This window comes from Nansenia antarctica (genome assembly GCF_963989245.1).
Source record: "Nansenia antarctica genome assembly, chromosome: 7".
Taxonomy (NCBI): domain Eukaryota; kingdom Metazoa; phylum Chordata; class Actinopteri; order Argentiniformes; family Microstomatidae; genus Nansenia; species Nansenia antarctica.
This window is the reverse complement of record NC_137677.1, coordinates 8,871,424-8,893,308: the sequence shown is the minus strand read 5'-3', so window position 1 is coordinate 8,893,308 and position 21,885 is coordinate 8,871,424. Positions and strand designations below refer to the sequence as shown.

At 47.6% G+C, this 21,885-nt stretch overlaps 1 protein-coding gene across 2 annotated transcripts; it reads right to left on the bottom strand.

Moving 5' to 3' along the window:
• Positions 1-937: 937 nt before the first annotated feature.
• Positions 938-18,073, bottom strand: mknk2b (MAPK interacting serine/threonine kinase 2b). 2 transcript variants are annotated; one of them, XM_080536192.1, is made up of 14 exons: positions 17,973-18,073; positions 16,935-17,173; positions 15,851-15,938; positions 15,413-15,514; positions 15,113-15,210; positions 12,129-12,208; positions 11,690-11,763; positions 11,161-11,265; positions 10,615-10,670; positions 10,234-10,329; positions 5,262-5,456; positions 4,757-4,921; positions 4,588-4,625; positions 938-4,441 (listed from the first exon to the last, which is right to left on the bottom strand). In XM_080536192.1, exons 2-14 carry the CDS (start codon positions 16,983-16,985, stop codon positions 4,162-4,164), a joined length of 1,428 nt encoding a protein of 475 aa, XP_080392318.1. In that variant the 5' UTR covers positions 16,986-17,173; positions 17,973-18,073; the 3' UTR covers positions 938-4,161. The 2 variants fall into 2 exon arrangements, with proteins under 2 accessions (XP_080392318.1, XP_080392319.1); XM_080536193.1 differs by having other exon boundaries at positions 938-4,435.
• Between the last annotated feature and the right edge of the window lie 3,812 nt (positions 18,074-21,885).

The window sequence follows — 21,885 nt, the reverse complement described above, 5'->3', positions numbered from 1 at the left end:
CTGTTACGATGCATCTGCAGATGGAAATACATTATTAAGGACGTGACTATGGTGATACTGTATGACTTCTATAGTATGAATGAATGAATGGTCTTTATTGTCATTGATATAGTACAGGTACCAAACAACGAAATTTGGGAGGGGGGGCTCCCCTGGTGCTAGGAAAAAAAACTAAAAACAAGAAGGGAAAAGAGCTGGTTTACATAAATAAAGGCTATGTACACTATCCACTATACTATACAAATAAAACACTGTGCTGTACTCTATGCTATGCTATACCTATTCTAACATTTCCTATCTCTGAACCTTATGTACCCGAGGGTTGTCATATTGCACATAGTGTTATTGCACATTCATTTAAAGTGTCGCAGTTTGCAGGTTTGAAATGTTCACAGTATGAGATATGTATAGACAGTGTGTGTGTATTCCCAGGCCTGATAAACTGCTGACGTCCCCGGGGCAACGTGGTGTAAGGTGGTGGCAACACTTACAACTGGTTGCATTAGCCGTCTGGAGTGGTGAATCAGGGCGGAATCATAGACCTAGAATACCATAGGCACCCGATGTGTTGCCTTCAATGGCAATGACTCTGTTGAAGGTATTCTGTTTCCATGGGTGAAACTAGGGTGACTGGGCTAGTCATGTGATACTTACCCACACCCACCAAGGACGAACGTGTCATTTAATCAGGTGAGGTGTGAGTGACTGATAAACCAAGGTAATAGAACCTTTGGCCACCTAGAGATAATAACTGCCAGTTAATCTGAGACTCATGACTAGTTATCATGATCATGGCAGTTAACAAGTGTAAACACACTGGGCTGGGTGTGACTCGGCTCACATCCCCCACCCCCTCTGGCCTGAAGGAACTTTCTTTTAAAGACAAACAACTTAAAAAGGAAAAAAAGGCAAGACAGGAATATTTGTGGTTCAAAGCATTTTTATTGTATTTTTTTAGAAAAACAATACAAAATTCGGCAACAACGGTCATAAATGTTGCCTTAGGTGAACTGCAATCATTCACATGGTACAGTAAAGTGCTTATATTTAATCAATGTTTTTGTCTTAGGATTTATTATTTCAAATTATCTTCCCATGAATACTTTGAGCTGGGGGAGGAACCAGACAGTGTTAAAATCCAGAGTGTCAACAACACCCAAAAAAGAAAAAAAGAAAAAAAAAAAGCCTAAAAAGGCTTGAGGATATCAGTCACATTGTAGACAGAAAATCTACATATAACCCCCTTCAACTCAACTATTTATAAAATGTTTGATCACGGTTATTGAAATCTTAAATGCTTTGCCTGAGGGCTGCATTCAAATTGTGGGGGAAGTGGATTATGACTGTCCAGTTGAATGGTCTCTATAATTGAACACTTCTTACTTCAATAGGTCGTTCTTACAATATAAAAAGAAACCAAGAGTCTAGGGATAGCTTGTATCCACTCTTTCCAAATAAAAGGCAGTCCAAAACTACTGTGTTGGACAAAAGTAGAAATGGTTATGACCAAGGAAACTCAAACCTTGGAAGATATCATTAAGACTACAACCCAAGTCTTTGTGCATTTCTGAGAATCCCAACCCTATCAAAATGTAGGGAGAAACTTGTCCGATACGAGAGAGAGAGAGAGAGTAAAAGGCAGAAATACTGAATTGAATAGGTATTTTCAAAACCCAAAAGATTGCCTTAAATCAGCTTAATGTTTGTGTTCAGATTCTTGAGCAAGGTAGTTTCCCAAACAAAGAAGAAACAGCTGCATATACACAAATTCAAGTAAGTCTTACTATAAGACATAAAAACCCACAAAGATGCATCTGTAGAAAGGTTTTTTTTAAAACAATTACAATCAGTGTCCTATTATCAGCTTAATGGGCCCTTTGTGACCAAGGGAGCCATTTTGTTTTCCAGAGTACCACACTGAAGTGCTGGCAAAGACACATGGACATTCAGAGGTTTATGACCAGTTCTTAACTCCATGGTGACCGGATAACGTTCTTATCAAAAAAACCTATGCGACCCCCACAAGTTTCTCACAGACGTGGTTTCATGACTTAACCCTCTTTGGCAAATGGCTACAGTGTCTCAAGACCCCTTCACCATTATTATAAACTTGTCAATTTTCAGAAAGAGCTCAACTTATTCCAAACATCGCCAACACTTTCACATACAAAAAAAGAAAAAAAACGACAGTAAAAGAAACATCCTTTTCTGGGCATTCACATCGCTCCAGACACACCAAAAATAATTACTTTCACTTTCCCCATCACACACCTCACTCTCTTGCCTACGTACTCTGTACTTTCACAACAAAACGAAAAGAACCCATCTGGCGTTCCACCTGAACTGAACTGCACCAGCATGGAGAACCGACATAAAAAATAAAAGCTTAAAACAGCCATAAAATATCAGTGTGGCACAGTTGTACATTGACATGGAGTTATCGAACAAACACGTAAAATAAAAGTAAACTTTTTAATACAGCTACATGTCCTTGGAAGACTTTTTTTTTGTTTTTGTTTTTGAGATTTTCTTGGAATGCTTTTCCATATTTTTTTTGTTTTCATTTTTCCTCCATGTTTTTTTTTTAATGCTAATTTATTTGCAGTCTGGGAATCTCTTCCACAAAGACATTACTGCAAATGTATGATGCCATTTAGAGTCAAGGGGTGGGGTGTGTATCACACAAGGGCAGTATCTGTTTACCCTCTTAATGGAGAAGCCCAATTAACCCTGAACTCTGAACATTATTGGGCAAAATGTGGCCAAAATGTTGTTCACACCCCACTAAACATAAGAGGTTACAATAACCCTGCCCATCTTATCACATTAAGATATTGACGTATTTAGTACAAAATATGTAGTAGAGACAAACCCAGTACACAACGTGGTCGTGGGAGGGGCGAACACAACTACTGAAATGGCCAATTGTTGTTCCATATGGATTCCCAGAGTCTGTTTTGTACAAATTAGTACTCTGTGCCAAGAACGTTAAGTGTGTAGTCTGGGTTTTTGGCGCATAAAGCCTTGTGGTCGAGGAAGCCAAGAATCAGAACCCAGGTGAAGTCAATTTAATTCCAAGCTGATTGCATTGAATAATAATTCCTGATAACGGAAGACAAAAATACACATGAATGATTGAACGATGTGGTTATTGGTAGTTTTTGACATAGCTGTCTGGTATAGCCAAACTGCACTGGCTGGTGCAGGAGCCATGACTACGGCTGGTTATCGATAGACATTCTCTGGTACTAAAGATGTTGAAGCGCACGGCCGCCAAGATCTCAGAATAACGTGAGGAGGCTAAGGCCTGCTGAGGAGGCTTAGACCTGCTGAGGAGACTTACTCGACAGGAATTGATCTAAGATGATAAAGCAAAAAGAACGCCTCGTTTTTTTTTTGTGTTTTTTTCTTTTTAAGTCCCAGCCACACAATAGGCCGACCGCACCAGGCACGGACCGCCTCGGCAGACCGCCCCTCTGAAACTCTCCCCCGACTGAACCCCCTTTAGACAAAACACCCTTCGTCTCGGCAATTGCATAAGAAGCGTGTATGTATGTTATGTATGTATCTGCAGGATGGGGAGGGGGGTGGGGGGGAGGCAATCATGCGTTAACATACAGGCAAAAGGAGAACATTCCAGATAAACTTAATTCACAGTGGATCCAGTTGTAACATGTGGACGCAGCACAACAAGGGGGTCCTTTGGTGTCTGAGCTGGGTCGTGTATAAATGTTCTGATGGTTTTTTTGATTGGAGTTAAACAAACAAAAAAAAGAGCGAAAATGTCGCTTGAAGAATGAACCAACCCCCCCCCCCCCCCAAGTGGCCTCTCCGGTCCCCTAGCCTCCTAGCCTGGATCTGCATCATGTTATTTAAATGCAGGCCCTAGCTGATGTGCTTTACAAGTGCTGCATATATGGGGTGGGGGGGCAGAAGGCAGTTGGGTGGAGGGAGGGCTGCAGGCAGGCAGGCGGGCAGCAAGTCTCCTGTTACAGAGAAGAGAGAGGTGGGGGGGGGCGTGCCTGCCATGCCTGCAGTGCGGCTGAGGAGCTAGGAACCAGGTAGGAAGCAGAGAGGCCAGGACTGAGACTGAGCGGTCATCTGTAGACTAAGATAGGGAGGGTGGGTGTTTGGGGGTCATAGGTCAGGGTCCGGGGGTGTTCAGGCACAGTCTCCTACGATGACGAGGGGGGCGAGGAGCTGGCGGAGCTCGGCGGCGGAGACGGGCCCCCCGTCCGCCTTCAGCAGGCTGCCCCTCTGCCTGCGCCTGGCCAGCCTGGAGTTGGAGGGGGGGGAGAGGTGCACGGAGGTCGAGCTGGCCGTGATGACCAGGGGAGGCTCCTGCTGCTGCCAATCCTCGAAGCCGTCCTGCTCTGCCAGCTGCCGGTTCATGGCCACGGCCTTGCCAGCGAAGAAGGTCAGGTCCCTGGCACAACTGCTCCTGATAGGGGAGACGGGGGGAAGGAAAACATGTTTTTCAAACAATGCCAAAAAAAAGGTGAGACTGTTTGCGACTGTGGTTCACCTGCGCTACAACACAAGGATATCAGGCTACACAAATACTCCAGAGAACTGAGAGAAACTCACCTCTGTAAGAGGGATGTTGGCAAAGTGTCACAGGCGCCCTAAAAGAAAAACAAGCAGAGAGGGACAAGTTTTAACAGGTGGTTGGTGTGTGTGAGAGACACACACGCGCACACACACACGCACACACAGAGACAGACAGACAGAGACTTGAGGGGGAGCAGACACTTACCCCACGCAGCCAGGGGTGATGTAGAACCTGGCCGGCACTCAGACGGTTTTTGGCGTCCCGAACCAGAAGTTTGGAGATGAGGTCTTTGGCACTTGAGGAGATGTGGGCCCATTCCTTCGCAGGGAACTCGTACTTCCCTTCCTGGATGCTCTCAAACAAGGTGTTCTGGAGACGACAACAACAACAAATATATCGTTACAAACATGTAGAGTAGACCCTCCAAAAAAAACAAAAAAACACTGGGTTTGAACTCCACTTATTGTTCTTCTCCCAAGACACAGGTGTCCCAGGGGTGCAGGTGTGCAAGATTACATTCTATGGAACACCCAAGAGGGGGGGGGGCATATACTTCATCCTGCACAACAATAGTTGTGGTTTCAGGTGCACACATTGAAAAAGGAGAGAGAAGGAGGTGGGGGGGTGGGCGAAAGAAAGAAGAAAGAAAGTAGAGACTTGAATGCGTCTCAAGTCACGCTGGCGGACGCCCCCGGCCGCGGTCTCGTACCTGGCATGTGTGGCAGGGCTCCCCCATGTTCCAGCCGCAGTCGCCCCCGCAGCGGCCCACGAAGGGCGGGTAGCCGCTCAGCATGATGTAGAGGATGACCCCCAGGCTCCACAGGTCGCAGCGCTTGTCGTAGATGGTGGCCTCCTCGCTGAAGGCCTCCACCACCTCCGGGGCCATGTACTCAGCAGAGCCGCACTGCAGGAGAGACAACCAACAGAGACAGACTTAGCCTGGGGGGGGTAGAACAGCGCAACTGTCAACAAACAACGCCATTTTCTTTTCTTTCTTTCTTTTTTTTGGCCCTGATGCTATGTCAACAACACGGTACTGTAGGTACGTGGAGAAGGAGGGGGGGGGGTTGGAGGTGGGGTTGTAATACCTGACTGAAAATGAAAACAAACAGCGCTTGTCTGAACGGATGTCCCTGAACACACTGAACAAACTAGGCTCTCTGTCGTTGTCGTTATCCACAACCGCCCCCCCCACCCCCACCCCCCTCCTCCTCCTCCACTCAGCTGATCCCTCATGCGCTCATCAGGGGCCGTCGGGGAAGAAAGAACCAGCAGCCTGTCTGGGACCCGCCTGTGGAACGCAGGGCGTCACGTGGTCCGTAGACAAGCAGACCAGACCAGACCGCTCTGGGCTAAGCAGAAGCTGAGCTGCACTCAATGCCCCGAGGAGGGCTAAAAGGGGAGAGGGGGGGGGAGGGACGAGGGGTGGGGGGAGATTATCCACCCTGATGGATTGATCTAAGTGGCCCGCTTTTCCAAAACATCTCTCTCCGCCCCACGGAAAACATACAGGGGTTTATGAAGAGGAGAACATGGTGTCTCGGGCAGGGCTGGGCTGGGCTGGGCTGGGCTGCGGGCTCCATAAGTAGCGGGTAAGCGTTGGGGAGGGCAGGCGGGCTGAGTCATCGGGGCAGTTCTGTTCCGAGCAGTCAGCTGAAAGCCCAGAGTGGGTACATGAGGGGGCGGGCAGGATGGGGGGGGGGGGAAATAAAAAGAACTAGGCCAAACGCTGAGCAGGGGGAAAGAGGATTGTCCAAGTAATCCACCCAGGGCAGGCAGGCAGCCCCCCGCCCCCCGAGAAAACGTTGCATAACTCGCACATAAACACAACATGTTGTAGTACTTTAGGTTAGACACACCTCCCTCCCAAAAAACTTGAGTAGGCCGCTTGTTCAGCAAGGACAAAGACATTGCTTCGCTTGTGCTCTTTTTTTGTTTTTCTTCTCTCCATTAAACTGACTTGACTTCTCTCGTCGACGATGTTTGTTTACAGAGAGAAACTGCACGGCTTCTCTACAAAATTCTCTCTATTATTATAATACACAGATGTTTAAAATCATGAAGGATTCCTTCGTCTTGGTACATCCGAATGACCACTAACTAACACAGAGGTCAGGGTTCAGCGCAAGTCTCAAGAATGCACGTTTGCCTCCCTCCCTCCCCCCCTCTCCGACCTCTGCGATTGATCATGTTTCATCACGACCCAAAACCCCTCTGGTCGAAGACGACACCCCCTCAAGATAACCTGAGAACCCCAAGCATCCATAAAAAAAGGCAGATAACCCAAGTGTCGAATAAACGCACGTGACACAGGAGAGACTGCTCAAACACCAGCTATCTCCTCACCTCGGTCTTAAAGGTGGTTTAGAGAACATGTGCACAAAAGACCTGTGTTTGTGTTGGGGGGGGTTGGGAGTCAGTGCATCTTAACCTAAAAGCCAGTTCCCCCATCGGCAAGGAGAGTGTGTTTGCATAGCTAGTCTCCGACTATTGTGCGCCATAGCCCAGCTGTCTCCTAGCTCCACCCCAGTGCACCCTTATGTAATGCAATTTCGCAGTGCAGGAATCTCAGAGCGGAGCAGACAAAGCCCCTTCTGTTTGGCGAGCCCCAACCCCCCCTATCTACTCCTACTCCTCCTCCTCCTCCTCCTCCACCACCACCACCACCTCCACCACCACCGTCATGGCTGGCTCCACCTCAACAACATCCCTTCCCCCCTGGGATCCAGGTCAACTCCAACAACAACACAGCATAGCGATGGAGGACAACAAGATATTTTTAAACCCGCCAAGGTGCTGGAGGGGCGGCAATGGGATTATGATTATCAAAAGAGGGTTCACCTCCGGGTTCAACGTGACAGGGAACCATCTCAGAGGCCCATCAGCCAGAGATAGCCGGTCCCGCGAGGGGCCTCCTGAGGGCACTCGATAAGGACAGCGCTCGCTTATACGCTCACATGATAACAACTTTGCTTGTCGACTTCACAAAACAACCTTCACTTCACCGGGTGTGCAAGAGTTGTGTGGACTTGCGTCAGTCCCCCGGTGCCTTCCTAAATCCCGCTGCGCGACACAGATAGCTGCTAATCGGCTGACGTCTGCGGATAAAGTAAAGCGAACGCTTCGACCTGGGGCTTTCCTGACCATGTGACCATAGGCCGCACCATACAATCAGGTGACACCGACCCGCCCGCGATTGGCTAGTCAAGAGACGTAAGACAGGATTACAGGAAGAGGTGTCGGTCTTTCATCAGCCCCCCCCCCCCCCCCTCCAGCTGCATCTGAACCGCTGCCAGACCCAGCCAGCTCCTCTGAGAATTCCCCTCGGGGAGGTGCGCAGACGTGTATGTGTGTGTGTGTGTGTGTGTGTATGCGTGTGTGTGTGTGTGTGCACGTCTCGCCTCCCGCTGCTGCATACGGTATCTGTTTTCACTGCTACGCCACTCGGGTGCTCAGCAGGCAGGAAACCACATGAACTTGATTCTCAGAAAAGACTCGCTATTCCCTGAAAGCTAGCCAGCCTATCCCCCCCCCTCCCCCCCCCCACAGACACACACACACACCAAACTCCATAAAACCCTAGCAGGACCAAACACTACACAACTGCCGACAGCAATGAGCACATTTAGAGAAGGGGCTAGGGGGCATCACATGAATGTGCTAATGCTGTTAAATTCAATGTACTAAAAAAAGAAGGCAGAATAATGACTAGCATTGAGTAACAGAGCCGGAGGGTTTAAGAGGGGGCATGTGGGTAATGGGAAAGAAAGAAAGGAGAGAAAGAGAAAAAAAGGAAAATCAGATAAGATCAGCCCTGTGATCAGAGAAAAGAAAAACAAGAAACGCGCATGAGCAGAGCTGGGTGCTAGCCCGCCCCCCGCCCCCCCCCTCCCCCTCACCCACACTAGCCAATCACAGCCCAGTTGCTAGGTACAAGGGCAAGACTCGATTTCTAGAACAAGCTGTAGGCATGGGGCCCTTTGTATGCGATACAAAGAAAACTGCAGGCTTGCACAAGTGTGGTGAGGGAGAGTGGGTGGAGACTAGAGTCAGAGAGGGCTGGTGGGTGGGTGGTAAATGTTATTTCTGTGTTTTGCGGGGTTAGGTTAGGTCCAATAGCTCAGAACACGACCACCGCGAGCAGGCAGGCAGGGGGCTCAGTGAAGGGGAGACATTGTTTTGTTTTCCTGTGCTGTGCCATCTCCCCCGTTCCAAGGGGAGGAAAAATAAGAAGAAAAGAGAAGAAGCGTTCTCTTTCAACCACTTCCTCATACCGAAAAACAACAGTCTGGCCTTGTGAAAGGCCTGGCACAGTGTGTCCCTCCAGCCCTTACATCTCAAGGATATTACATCTAGTGCTCCCTCTCCAGATGACTTTCCTTATCCCCTTCAAAAAAACAACACGCCTGTTAATGTGACACAGTGCTAGCACTCGAGAGAGTACAAACTAACACCAGATTCGTCAACAAAGATTGGCAACGGCAACACCAACCCCTCCCTCGCCCCCCAGCACTGACTAAACACGAGACCCCCCCACCCCCACCCACCCCCCTGGCCCTCACAACTATTCTACCCCACAAATAGTCTCCAGGGCTGGGCCTGGCTCACCAACAGGGGCTGCTAAAGCCAGATCAAGTTACAATGCAAAAAAAATCCCCCACCCCCCCCTGCTAAAATTCCTTCACTTTTCCCTCTAGCCCCTGGATGGGGAGCTGCCATCTGCTTCACCTGCTCTGGTCCATCTCTCCTGCCCTCTTGACCGCCACACGGTCGGCACACACACACACACACACTCACACTCTCACACACACACTCTCAGTAAACCTGAACCATTCCAGTAATGTTTTTGTAAGTTGCTGTTTTTTTCCCCAAGGCCCATAAGCCTGTCTGTATTGCCGTGCGTATATGACGATAGCGGAGGTTAAACAATCATAACCCAGCCTCATGTTCACTGATAAGTGGCAGGAAGCGGACATTCAACTCGGTCGAGGAATATATGAATGCAGCCGATATCTCTACCCTGATATCTATGTATAGGTGGGACGGGAGGGGAGGGGAGGGGAGGGGGGCCAGGAGGCTGCATGTGACGCACAGCCAGCCCAGGATACACGCCAGATTCATCCATCCCCCCGTCGTTTCCCAACTGAACCGTCCGACAGTAAACTCTCTGGCCTTGACCTCAGGTAATAACACTTTCCCTGGGGGAACTCTCGCCCAATCGGAGGCCTTCCCAGGTGACACCACCGGGGATCGTCCAATGGCGAGGCCGGAGGCCCGGCTCGCTCGTCTCGATAAGGGAGAGGCGTCGTAAAGGCGGAGAAGAAAGAGAAAAGAAAAAGTGCCCAAGAAACACGCCCTGGCTTATCCGTCTCAAGGAAACAAACAGCCGACAATGTGACTGAGATTAACCCTGTCTGCCATGACCCAGTTCATATACACTCCTCTCTCCCATGGCCTCCCATAGCATCCACCCCCACCCCCCTCTCACATAGCATAGCATTTCACCCGCATAGCATTTCACCCCCATAGCATTTCACAGTCACATAGCATAGCGGCTGCCCCTTCGCGTAGCATTTTCCACAGTCCTATTTATACCATACGGTCATAGAGGGAAATATAATTAGTTCAAGGTGAACAGAACCGGCCGGAGGCGGCGGCGGCGGAGGAGCAGGGGTCCTTACCGGGGTGAGCAGCTCCGGGGTGGAGATGGGAGAGCTGTCGCCGTTCAGCTTGATTCCACTGCCCAGGTCAAAGTCACAGATCTTCACCGGGGAGATCTAGGGGAAAGAACAGGGGGGGAAGAGAGAGATGAGAGATGGACTCGCACACATACCAAAAACATTTGCAGGAGGCGAATTAGAATTCCGGAGGTGGGGGGGGGGGCACACAACAACATCTGCTGTTGGCTGGAATTCTCTCAGATCTCGTGCTCAAAGTTCAGCCATTCTGGTTCGGGTTTGTTTACGTCTCAACCCCAACAGGAGGGCGATTTATGGCTAGATTAGGCCCTGTCAAACATGAGATAGCCAGACTATCAGGACAGGCCTGTAATATAACCTCACCTTATCGGCGTGCTCACACAGGATGTTTTCAGGCTTCAGGTCCCTATGTGCCATTCCTGTAAAAAAAAGAAAAGAAAAGGGTTACAAGAGATACAAGTCTTGTGACATTCTTCCTGTTCAGCGCGTAGGCGTAGGATAAGGCAACAGACATGTGTGTGTGTGCGTGTTTACATGCGTGTCTAACATGCGTGTTTACATGGGTGAATTACTAGAGCGGGACCACTCTCGAGGTCTCGGATTGCGAGGGGGACAAAACCTGGCTGAACTTTGACCAGGTGTGTACGCCACCCCAGAGCCCTTTGGCACGTTTGTGATTCTACCCAGAAGTAGAAAGAGCCAGCGCTTCTCTGACGAGCCCCTTGAAACCCCATCTGATCGAGTGTCCTACGAGAGACACTGCAGCGGTGCGGCCCATCTCCAGATACCAGAGCCAGAACCGCGCCCCCCCCCTCCTCCTCCCCCCATGTGAAACCCCATCCCTCCACCCTGCTCCTCGACAGCCCCCTGTCCTGTGCCGCGTGTCCCTCAGGGGAGGGGGGGGGTTACCTTTGTTATGCAGGAAATCCAGAGCGCTGGCGATGTCCTGCACCACAACGCTGGCTTCCTGCTCGCTAAAGTGCCTTCTCCTGTGGATGTGAGCCAGGACGGACCCTGTGGGGGGGGGGGGGGGGGGGGAGAGGACAGGACACAGCAGTGTCACTACTCTGCTCAGACATTTAAACAAACCCAAGTACCCCGAATTATTAAAAAACACTAACAAATGCCCCAACACTTCACATGCAGGAGTAAACAGTGGAATTTTACTACATGACACCCAGAGACCAGGTGTGGAAGAAGACGGTTTTATTTGCCATGCAATCAATTTGTTAATGATTGCTGGAATTTGGGTATTTTTTTGCTCTAGTCACAGGGTCAACCATAGTCGGCGCCCCTGGAGCAATTTGGGGTTAAGTGCCTTGCTCAAGGGCACATGCAGCTCCCTCCACCTTTCCGATTGCTAGCCGGCCTCTAACCTCTAGGCTACCGCCACACCCGTAAGTAGGAGCGTTTAAAACCCCCTGCTGAAAGCACTTACCGCCTCTCAGCTTCTCAAACACCAGGTAGAACTTGTCCTCCTCCTCGAAGAACTCCACCAGCTCCAGGATGTTCCTGCAGAGGAGGAGAAAGGAGGAACACGATGACTCTAATCCTGTCGTCAACGCTGGGGACAAGAGTGACGTGGCCCTGTCATGTTGTCAGGCACTACAATGGTAATACTAATTACTCATGTGACAGTCTTGCCTGCTTTGAATAACAGGAACAAAAAGGTTTGGACTCGGGGGCATGACAGGGGAAGAGTGCCGTGAAATGCCTTGAGGTCTAAGGCTCATTTGCTTCACAGCTCATGCGTTTTATTTTTTCACTCAATACTATCTGCTTTGCATAGCAGCGCTCTGCCCGAGGGCTAGGCGGGCTTAGTGTAGGGTTCAAGGTTAGTGTTAGTGTGTGTGTGTGTGGCGGTAACGTGAGCCCACCTGTGGCCCTGGCACTGGTACAGCATCTCCACCTCCCTGAAGACCCGACTGCGGCTGTGACCTGGTCTCTTCTCGATGATCTGAAAGGGGGGGAGAGAGAGGAGGATGCGGGGGTCAGGGGCTGGGTTCTACGTCGCCAAACGTCAAAACATTTCTGGGTCATCTTGACATAACCGTGGGACGCTGCACACATGCATGTTTGCACGCCTCTAGCCCCCCCTAGCCACCCAACAGCTCACCACCTTCTGACACAGTTCTAACTTAAGTCTTCACCTACTTCCGAGGCTGGCTGTCTCTACCCACCCAGTCTCTCCAGGTAGAGAAGCAAGGAGGCGCCCCGTCTCTAAATATAGTAAACGTGTGTAACCTATATTCCTAACTCAAGTGTTCCACAACACACAACAACAAAAAAAGGAGCAATGAAACACGCCAAGGCAGATCAAACAGCTTCCAACAACAACAACACAAATTAAACATGGCACAGCTACTGGCACTGCTGGGGAAGGCATGGGGGGGGTAGACGGGGCTCTGGCTGGCAGAGGGGTGGGCGGGGGGGTGCACACAGCCGAGAGAGACTGCTGACACCAAAGCAAAAGCCTGAATTTTCCAGTCCTCAGTTTGCTTCATTGTCTGAGCGAGGGGGGTGGGGGGATGGGGGGGGTGCGCTGCTACGTGCAGCTCTTCCTGCGAGCAGAGGGATGACAGCTGCTATTGAAACCCCCGGACAGGGCCCAGCGCACAATGTGTGAGTCTAGGATTAGTGCCGGGACAAGAGGGCCTGTGTGTTCCCCAAAGCCCTCAGCACTGTTCCAGCGGCCTGAGTCAGCACACAACTGGTTACTTTCTCAGTGAGCGCGACACGGCTTCAGATGACAACAGGCCGAGGCCGATGTGTGTCGGAGCACGGGAGAGCAGACGCTTGTATTGATTGGCCTTGGGGGGGGGGGGGGGGGCAAGCCAACAGGTTAATCAGCAGCTAAATGACATAGGCCTACGTCTGTGTGTCTGTGTGTGTGTGTGTGTGTGTGTGTGTGTGGTATACGTCTGTGGAGGGGGTGTTCTTTTGTCTCTCTGGAGGGAGTTTCAGGGGAGGGCAATGCCTTTTTTGTTTTGTTTTTAACTATCCTCACTCTGTGACTGAGTCACAAAGAACACCTCCAGCGGGGTGTAAATCAGTCTGCAGCCTCAGAGGAGGAGGAGGAGGAGGCCCCATTGAGTCATCCTGCGGGTCTGTAAATCAATCCCGGCTTGTGAACGCCTACCAGGCCGAGGGGTTCAGTATGCAGGGCCTCGAGACGCAGGGAGGCAGGCCTCTCGTTCCTCCAAACACTCGCTCTCTCTCTCGCTCTGGGCTTTGTTGAGATTGCAACACCAGGAGCCCGCCCCCACCCTTCCTCCTCCCAGCCGTCTATGAGGGGGAGGGGTAGCGTCGCGGGAGGACATCTGGCATGGGTAGTCTGAGCCCCCGCGGAGCGCTGACTGACCTCCAGTAACTGGCTCCACCCCTCCTCCTTCCCTAGGCTACCCCTCCTCCTCCCCCCCCCCCTAGGCTACCAAGCCTCCAACCCGTTCTTCAGTAAACAATCCCGATGTCGGCTAGTGTGTTCACGTAATGGGGTGGTGGGGGGTTATAAGCCCCCGCTTCAATTAACATACTTTTAATGCATAAGTAACACCTGCGTCATTCAAACAGCTCTGTCGAAAACATTGATTTAATTTTTATTTTATTTTTTTGAATGGAAAATAAATAGCATGTAATGCACACAGACGGTAAACAAATACTGTGGACAATATAGAAATGTTGTGGCTTTAAAAGCCCCAGCAGCCTATATCTAACTCAGTGGGAGTTGAATGGTGGGAGTGGGAGTGAAAAAGAATCCATTATACTAAACCCCCTCCGCCCCTACAAATCCACAAAACTCTTCTGCAAAAATCAAAAACAGCTAAAATTGTATTTCACAACACTCACTTCCTCAAGGCTAAAGGAAAGAGAGAGAAGAAGAAAAAAGAAGGGCAAGATGCCACAGGAATCTAACGGCTATTTTTCAATCCACACCCCAGCAAGAACAAAAAAAATAATAAACTGTACTGAGAGAGGAACAAAACTGTGTAAACACCCCAGGTCACAACCCTTCCCCCGCCCCCCCCACCCCCTCCCTTCTGGCCGAGGTTTAGCTTTTTGGCACGGTTTCCAGAACACAATGATCTCGCCACTAGAACCCTCCCAGACGAATGAGAGCAAAGGGAAGGGGCGGAGGCAGCCCTCCTTCATCTCTGATTGGCTGGCAGAGACTGACAACAACCCTAGTGTGCAGTGCACTCATCAAAACAACAGCATAGCAGCACAGAGCCGAGAGGCCCCAACAGACATCCGCTTTCAAAAGGCTGAACAGGACAGAACAAACAACCGAACGCCGTGCCTAGGGAAATGACGCCTGCCTAGAATGATGTCCTAAAACACAAGGTTACAAAAGAACAGGCATGTAGTACAGGGAAACGTACAGGGATGCCAGTGAGGACAGCACTATCGAGACTGATACAGGGGGGCCTAGCTTTCACCTTATGCAGGCCTCCCAAGTTTTGTGTTACATTGGAAAGCATAAAACTGAATAAGGGCCAATACAATTCTAGCAGCTTGTCCTTTAAGAGAACAATTCACAGCTTGAGGCTAAAATCATCGGACGGCCGTGGGTCGTCCGTTTGAAATGTAACGTCTCCATAGCGATCACAAGGCCGGGGCCGGGGCACAGTCAGCACACCACCGCAACGTGACGAGACGCCAGTCACAAGCCATTGTGAGGAGTGGGTGACGTCGCCTTCGAGAGGCCATCCTTGGAGTTAGTAGTAAGCTGGAAGTCACGTTACGAAGGAACGGCGTCTATAGAAAACCAATAAAGACGATGACCTTCCCCCCCCCCCCCCCTCGAGTCCCCCAATCGAGCCCTTATGAGAACAAACCGCTACGTAGCCAGAAACGCAAGTACCTTCACAGCATATTCGTTGTTGGTGATTAGGTTGATGCAGGTCTGCACTCTTGCATACGCCCCCTCTCCGAGCACCTCAGCATGCAGCCTGTAGACATCTGAGGAAAGCAGTGTTACGGGAAATTAGAATTAACACAAACGGATACGAATCGGAAGGAATCTTTCCTTCGCACGAATGGAGATGACATACATGTACTTATATAAAATAAAAATCAACACTATTTTGAAATAAATAAATGAGCACCAATTCAAACTAGTCAAACAGAATGCAACGTCTTTGGATAGGAAAGCCCAAATTACCCTCAAATCTGCCTGAGAAACTGTCAGTTGCCCGGCAACGCTTTTTCTTCTTGTTCCTCTTCTTGGCATCGGGGATGTCAATAGGCTGGCTGGAGGGGATGGCTGCACAGTCACAGGAATCAGACAAGTCAAAGTTAGATGCCACTGTAGGATTACCAGTAGGGACAGTCCTACTTTTAAGCACCTAGGAGTATGTTCATAGGTGCAGAAGAGGAGCCTACCACAGAATTCACATTTTATGACAGCATAAAATCTCTGACTAGGTTTGCCTAGAGTTCTTCACCCAGGGTAAACCAGAGCAAGCAGCACCTCCTATGAAATTGACTAGATAAGTCAAGATATGGCCTTGAGTGAAAATATTGTTCATGGAGGATGCGCTTGAGAAGATCTAGTATGTCTATAGTGAAGTCAGTGTTTCAGAAAGTTCAGGACACTCACCATGTCTTGCAGAGGAATCAAAATTGAAGTCCGAATCAAGGTGGGATCCAGTTTTAGAGAAGTCATCTGACTCAAAGGGATTTTGGCCCTAGATGTGTGCAGAACAAATAGGCGAGTTAGGCTACGGTTTCAACAGCACAGCTACAACAATGACCGGCATTGTTCAAATCTCACACAGAATAAACAACAACAGCTATAGACCCAACTGTTCACGCTCACTTGGCTTTATAGACTAGTACCATTACAAATCACATGAGTCTGGCAGGGAAGGCATCAATAACTTCTTACAAGAAACAGTTCTAACGAGAAAACTCAATTAACTGGGCACTGCTGACTTGAGCAATTTATAGTGGTGTTTATTTTCACAAACAGAAAAACAAAACATGGTACAGAGCGAAAAACAGCACGTGCAGTTGGGGAAAAAAGCCCAAGTTAAACCCCCAACCCCCCTCCCACAACAACTTTATTACATGTCATAACTAGAGGAGCCAAACTGCTTCCTTCACTCGCATCAGTTACCTTGCTGTTCATCATTAACCTAGTTAATCACCAACTGGACATTATCTCTGTGAAATCAGGCCACGACAGCAAAACAGCCTTCAAAGTAGGTGCAGTTGATCTAGTTAATGTCATTCATTAGCCATATATGCCAACCGTGGTCAGAGATAAGGACGAGACGTTCGTCACCCAACTTGCATCCGTCTCCACACTCCCGAGTCCACAAAGTGTGAAGAAAGATCGTGACGTTAGAATTATAAGGTTCTAGGATCTCCATTTTTGTCAAAATTTAGTTTTTTTTACATAATCTGATCCATTAGGTGTTTATTAATGCCTGTGTGGTGTTATTTTTAAAATGTTGACATTTTTGAGTTAGTAATTCATAAAATACAAAGGTTCCATCTCACAAAACATAATAGAATCGTAAAAACTTTGACGCTCAATATCTCTGAACTACCATAAACGGAGATAGAACCTTATCATTCTAAGCTCACGAGATGTCGTTAAATATAGCAAGAAGATGCAGACTTGCGTTACTTGTTAAAGGCCTAATACTGCAATAAGCACTAGAATAACATCACCTCACCTTGAAAGAGCGATGGAATCCAGTGACTTCGGTGATCTTGTTTTGCACCATTTTTGCTCCGATTGAATGGTGATCGATTAGGGGATTGATAGGCGGCTGCAGCGTTTTTTTTTTTTTGAAGTGACAATCAAATTGCACTTTTCTCCGAAACTGGAAGAATGGCTGTTCAGAGAACTGAGCAAACGATCACTGCAAAGCTGACTGTCTGGTCGAGTCTCTGCTGCGCTTTAACGGGAGCCCTGTAAGGGAACAGACACTGTAAATTGTATGATCGGAATACACAAATAAAACAGATTCATGTTATTGCCATTTATACAACAGTTAGTTCCGACCAAGTAATTTGATTGGACAAGAGGCATTCCATGAGTTACGATATAACAGCACTGGGACCTTTAACTGTATCACTCCGCCGCACAGATGTTCTACTAAATGACCGTTAATTAGACTACATTAACGGTGGTTATCTATCAGATTATCTATCAGTGTGTTGGTTTCAAACAAAGATGGATATATTTCCAAATATAACATTTCCACTTTCCTATAAGCCACTAATTATTCCGTGGCCGTTTTTGATTGTTGTTATCAAAACAACCTTCTAAACCACGACACTCCGGGTGCGTTCGTAAATACGCTCTGGAAATTTCACCAGCACTCACGGAATGCCTCTTCGTCCAATCAAATCACTCGGTCCCCTTTATGAGGTGGAACCCAGTGTGCGCTCCGGCGCGCTCAGAGCGAATTGACGAACGCAGCCTCCATTGAAAGTTAACGTGCAGCTGAGCAACGCTAATGTCAGAGAAACACTCCGCAATCGTACGACTATTCAATCAATCAATCAATAAATAAACTAGTTATCCTGGACAGAATTTAGCGCTCTAATTGACGTTCATTTGACAGCAGACACCGTCATACAAGACAATATTACGAGGACCAAAGTCAAGTCTCTAATAGAGACTATCTGTTAGATAGTCTAACAGATAAGACTAGGAAGATTAGGAAGTCGAGATAGACCAAAATACGAAAGCGAGATAAACTTACCCCGTTTTTAATTTCACAGCTCCAGTGTTAACGCTGTTTTGTTTTGACCCACTGCTTAATATAAGCCGCAGATGACGGGAGAGGGGATGGCCAGATCGTGAGATGTGTGGAAGGTGGGGGAAACAGAAATGGCCACCGAGCTTTATAATCTCACGAGCTCGTCACGCCCCGCCCACTTCTCCTCACGCCCCGCCCACTTCTCCCTCCTTCAGAACCAACGCTGAAAACACGGCAACACGATGACGTAGTGTGTTTTCTAAAAAAGGAGTCTAGTTCCATTGCTAACCGTGGACTCTCACTCCAGTCTCCTAACTCCTTGTTCCTTCTCTCCTTACAGATATGAAATGACTTTATAGATTAAAAGCTAATATGATGATGGCTTCTCTACTCTAGCCTCTATTCATACTCTCTAGCCTTCCAGCATATATTTTTTTTTTTTTTACCAATCCAATCCTTTTGAGGATCTCGTCACATCTAAAAGCTTTAGGAGTTAGGAGATGTGGCTAGCAGCAGAACTGGAACTGAGCCAGAGAAAAAAATGTCCTTTGGTCCCTTTTGGGGCCCATTCAAGAGTAATGCTGGAATGATAGCGATGGAGCTGTTATGTGCTTAGGTCTAGGTCACAAACACGATAAGGTCTACATTGCGAAGCGTTGTATAGGCTACTGTATTATAATAAAACTGAGGTAACTATGTCCAGAAACGAAATTAGGAGAATTTAATTTTGACAATGAAAGAAAGTGTACAGCTTTTTTTTCTCACCAGATGATGAAATGTGCCATGTCCAGGCAGAAACTCTGTGAATGTACGAGTCACCGTGCAGTAATCTACCTCCCACAGTGACTGGCATTCTAGGCATGTGCATTTCACCAGTCCCCTCATCAGTGGGACTGATGCATGCAACACACACATGAGGCATGTAAAAGGCATCCCTGATGCTCTGGTTGAGATGATGATTCTCAGTGAAACCATTGATTAGGATGGGAGGATGAATATCTAATAATAGTCGCCTTTATACAGTACATCCTCCTTAGAAAACTGGGACGTGTGTAGTCTCGTGTCATGACTCGTGCAGTGGCCCCTTTCACCAACTGCAGAGATGACGAACCACATGCAAGACTCTTGTCCCTCACAACAGTGCTAATGAAATAACTTCCTCCGATGAATTGGAGATGAGTTCTACCCCCGTGTTCAGAGATACATGTAGATAAGCCATAAGCAACACTGACACATCATTTGACACTTTAAGATTTCTTAAACTGAAGTTCTACAAACAAAATCAATTGTATATACACAGCGTGTTTCATCTTGTCAAATGTAATGTGGTTGCAAAATGATGTGGATGTATTGCCATGAATCAAAACAAAGGGGACCTGTTCTTTGCATCATGGTTACCGATTGTTTAGTCATTTTAGTTGCCATGCGCAGGATCCATAAGTTTCCTTGTAGGGCCTGTATTGAAGAGCAGAACATCTTGTGACTGGGACTCTCTCCCCGTCTCCAACCCCCTTGGTGTATTTTGGCCCAGATTACTTAGGCCTTAAACTGAAGTAAACATTACGCAAAGCCCTGGCTGCTACTCAGCAGCAAGAGGAGACCATGTGATGCAATCCCCAGGTTGAGTAGGAAAGGAAAACAAGTCATGGGCTGAGGAGGGGCAGTGTTACTACAGGGTAACAGTAGCAGGTTCATCGTCGCGAAAGGCTTCGAGTAGCAACCTCAGTTCCCAGTGGATATGAATGGGTTTCGATCAATCAACGACAACTCACTCAGGGGAAGTACCCCTTTTCAGCGGAGGGGCTATTCCTGGGTCGAAATGGATTGGCTGTGTCCAGGAGTTATGGTGGTGTTGATGATGATAATGATGGCCTGGTGTGGTCCAGTGGTCTAGCACCGTGGTCTGCAGTGCTCACATATGCCCAAGTTGGCATGGCCCATGCTGACATGCCCTGACATGCCCTGCTGACGTGCCCTGACATGCCCTCTCTTCTTACTTTCCTGTCTGTCTTCACTATATCTGTCAAATAAAAAAAATATGAGTGGGACTGCCCCACTCAGAAGAAAAAAAAAAGATAATGATGGTATTGCACTCATACACAGAGCATGTTTCTCAAAGACATTTAGGATTGCATTGTATGGGGGATGTTCATTCATCCACCATTTTTTCCACAACAGAATCCTTACCATACATTAGCTATCGGTTATCACTGTACATCATTAACGTTATTTAGGTGTTATTGCTAGGGACAACAAATAACAATTTTAACTACATATAGTAATGCATATAACCTATAGAGAGTGGGGTAGTGAATTAGTAATAAATGTTTTTTGTCTTTTTAAAGCATGGAATTGTGATGACAGTAGCACATGTGTTTGTGTCTAACCTCGCGCCACCTGAACAGTTACTTCCCCATGGCAGTGGGGCTCACAAACAAGCCCCCTGCTTCTAACGCATGTGTGTATGTGGTATGTGTGTGGTATGTGTGTGTGTGTGTGTGTGTGTCTGTGTGCATGTGCATACACACATGCGTGTGTATTAGTTTACAACCAGAGAGACAAGCACGGTAGCTGTATTTTTGTTACATCAAGGCTGCATAGTTTTCCAGGGGAGTCTGTCAGCCCTCCTGGGTCACATGGTGGAGATTTATAGACACTAACCCTCATTCCTGAAAGACTTCCTAGAAGTGAGTTCCTAGAAGAGGGGAAATGTTTAAAGCACTTGTTTAAAGGAAATAAAAAGGAAAACTTTCGAGCAAAATAGGAGGCACGTGGAAGACTGCCAATCCTGATGTTTTTAAAAGCACCTCTCCAAGTCCCAAGAACTGAACTGCAATCAGAATGGGACTAAAGGACAGAGAGTGATGGATTACTGAAGAGGGCTACAATCACTGAATGTCCGAAAATATTGGCATGCCTAGATTAGTTTGAGGACATTAGTTAGAAGGATTTTGCAACTATTTTGCATAGTTTGGCAAGTTGTTGAAGTTTGTGACATCACTAGGGAACACTACTTCTGTGAATATTTGAACTTTACATTTCTCTGAATCTACAGTTTGGACATTACACCAACACAGGGTTAGAGGTAGGGTTAGGTTGTTAGTGTTTTAGCATTTTTGCAGCATTATTCACTATTGCTTTCACCCACATTTAGGATTCGCCCAGATCAACAATTCTCAACAGGCAACCTTTGCTAACATATTGATATTTCAGCTTAAACTGATGAGGAAATCCCATGGCCCATAATAGTAATAGTTATGTACTAACCAACAATGTCTTGACACTGTAGTTACTGTAAAATAGAGTTAATAGTTTAGTTAAGCATGTCATGTAACTGAATAAACCTAAATATTTGATATATATATATATATATATATATATATATATAGCATACCATGAGAATAACACAATATTTCAGCCAACTGTATACACTTTGTTGTGAGATAACACAGAGGGGAGAGAACCAAACACGAGGCATGATGACCTGCAAGTCATGAAACCGTTAGGGTGTGTGTGTGTACTCCTAGCCAAATGAGTTGAGTCACATAAACAGCTAAAAACCCATTCCAATGTTTGAAAAAAACAATGACATTTGTATTGAAAACAAATACAAGGACAGTTATTGCAAGAACTGGGAGAGTTGGGTAAGCGTCTGTCTGATTGGTGCAGCTGAAGTTGTGCCCCTAAGGTCCCGCCAGACACGGGACAGTTGAAGCTCCGCCTCTCATACCGTTCTGGGTATTCCATCAACGTTGCTAAAGGAAAATCTTGGCTTATTTTTGATAACTTCTCGCGAGACTTATCAGAATATGCATGGGTATTTTTAGGAACTCTCGCGAGACTTGTCAGACTAAACCTGGATTTTCTTTTAGCGTTGTTGATGGAATACCCCCCTGGAGAGAACTCTCCAGCCTGG

Excerpts from the sequence above, each read along its gene's own strand:
- mknk2b (XM_080536192.1), bottom strand. The coding sequence starts at position 16,985 with ATGGTGCAAAACAAGATCACCGAAGTCACTGGATTCCATCGCTCTTTC. Across the intron at positions 4,922-5,261 it reads AGCCCTGCCACACATGCCAG|AACACCTTGTTTGAGAGCAT; the intron begins GTACGAGACCGC and ends TGTCGTCTCCAG. Across the intron at positions 4,626-4,756 it reads ATCACCCCTGGCTGCGTGGG|GGCGCCTGTGACACTTTGCC; the intron begins GTAAGTGTCTGC and ends TTTTTCTTTTAG.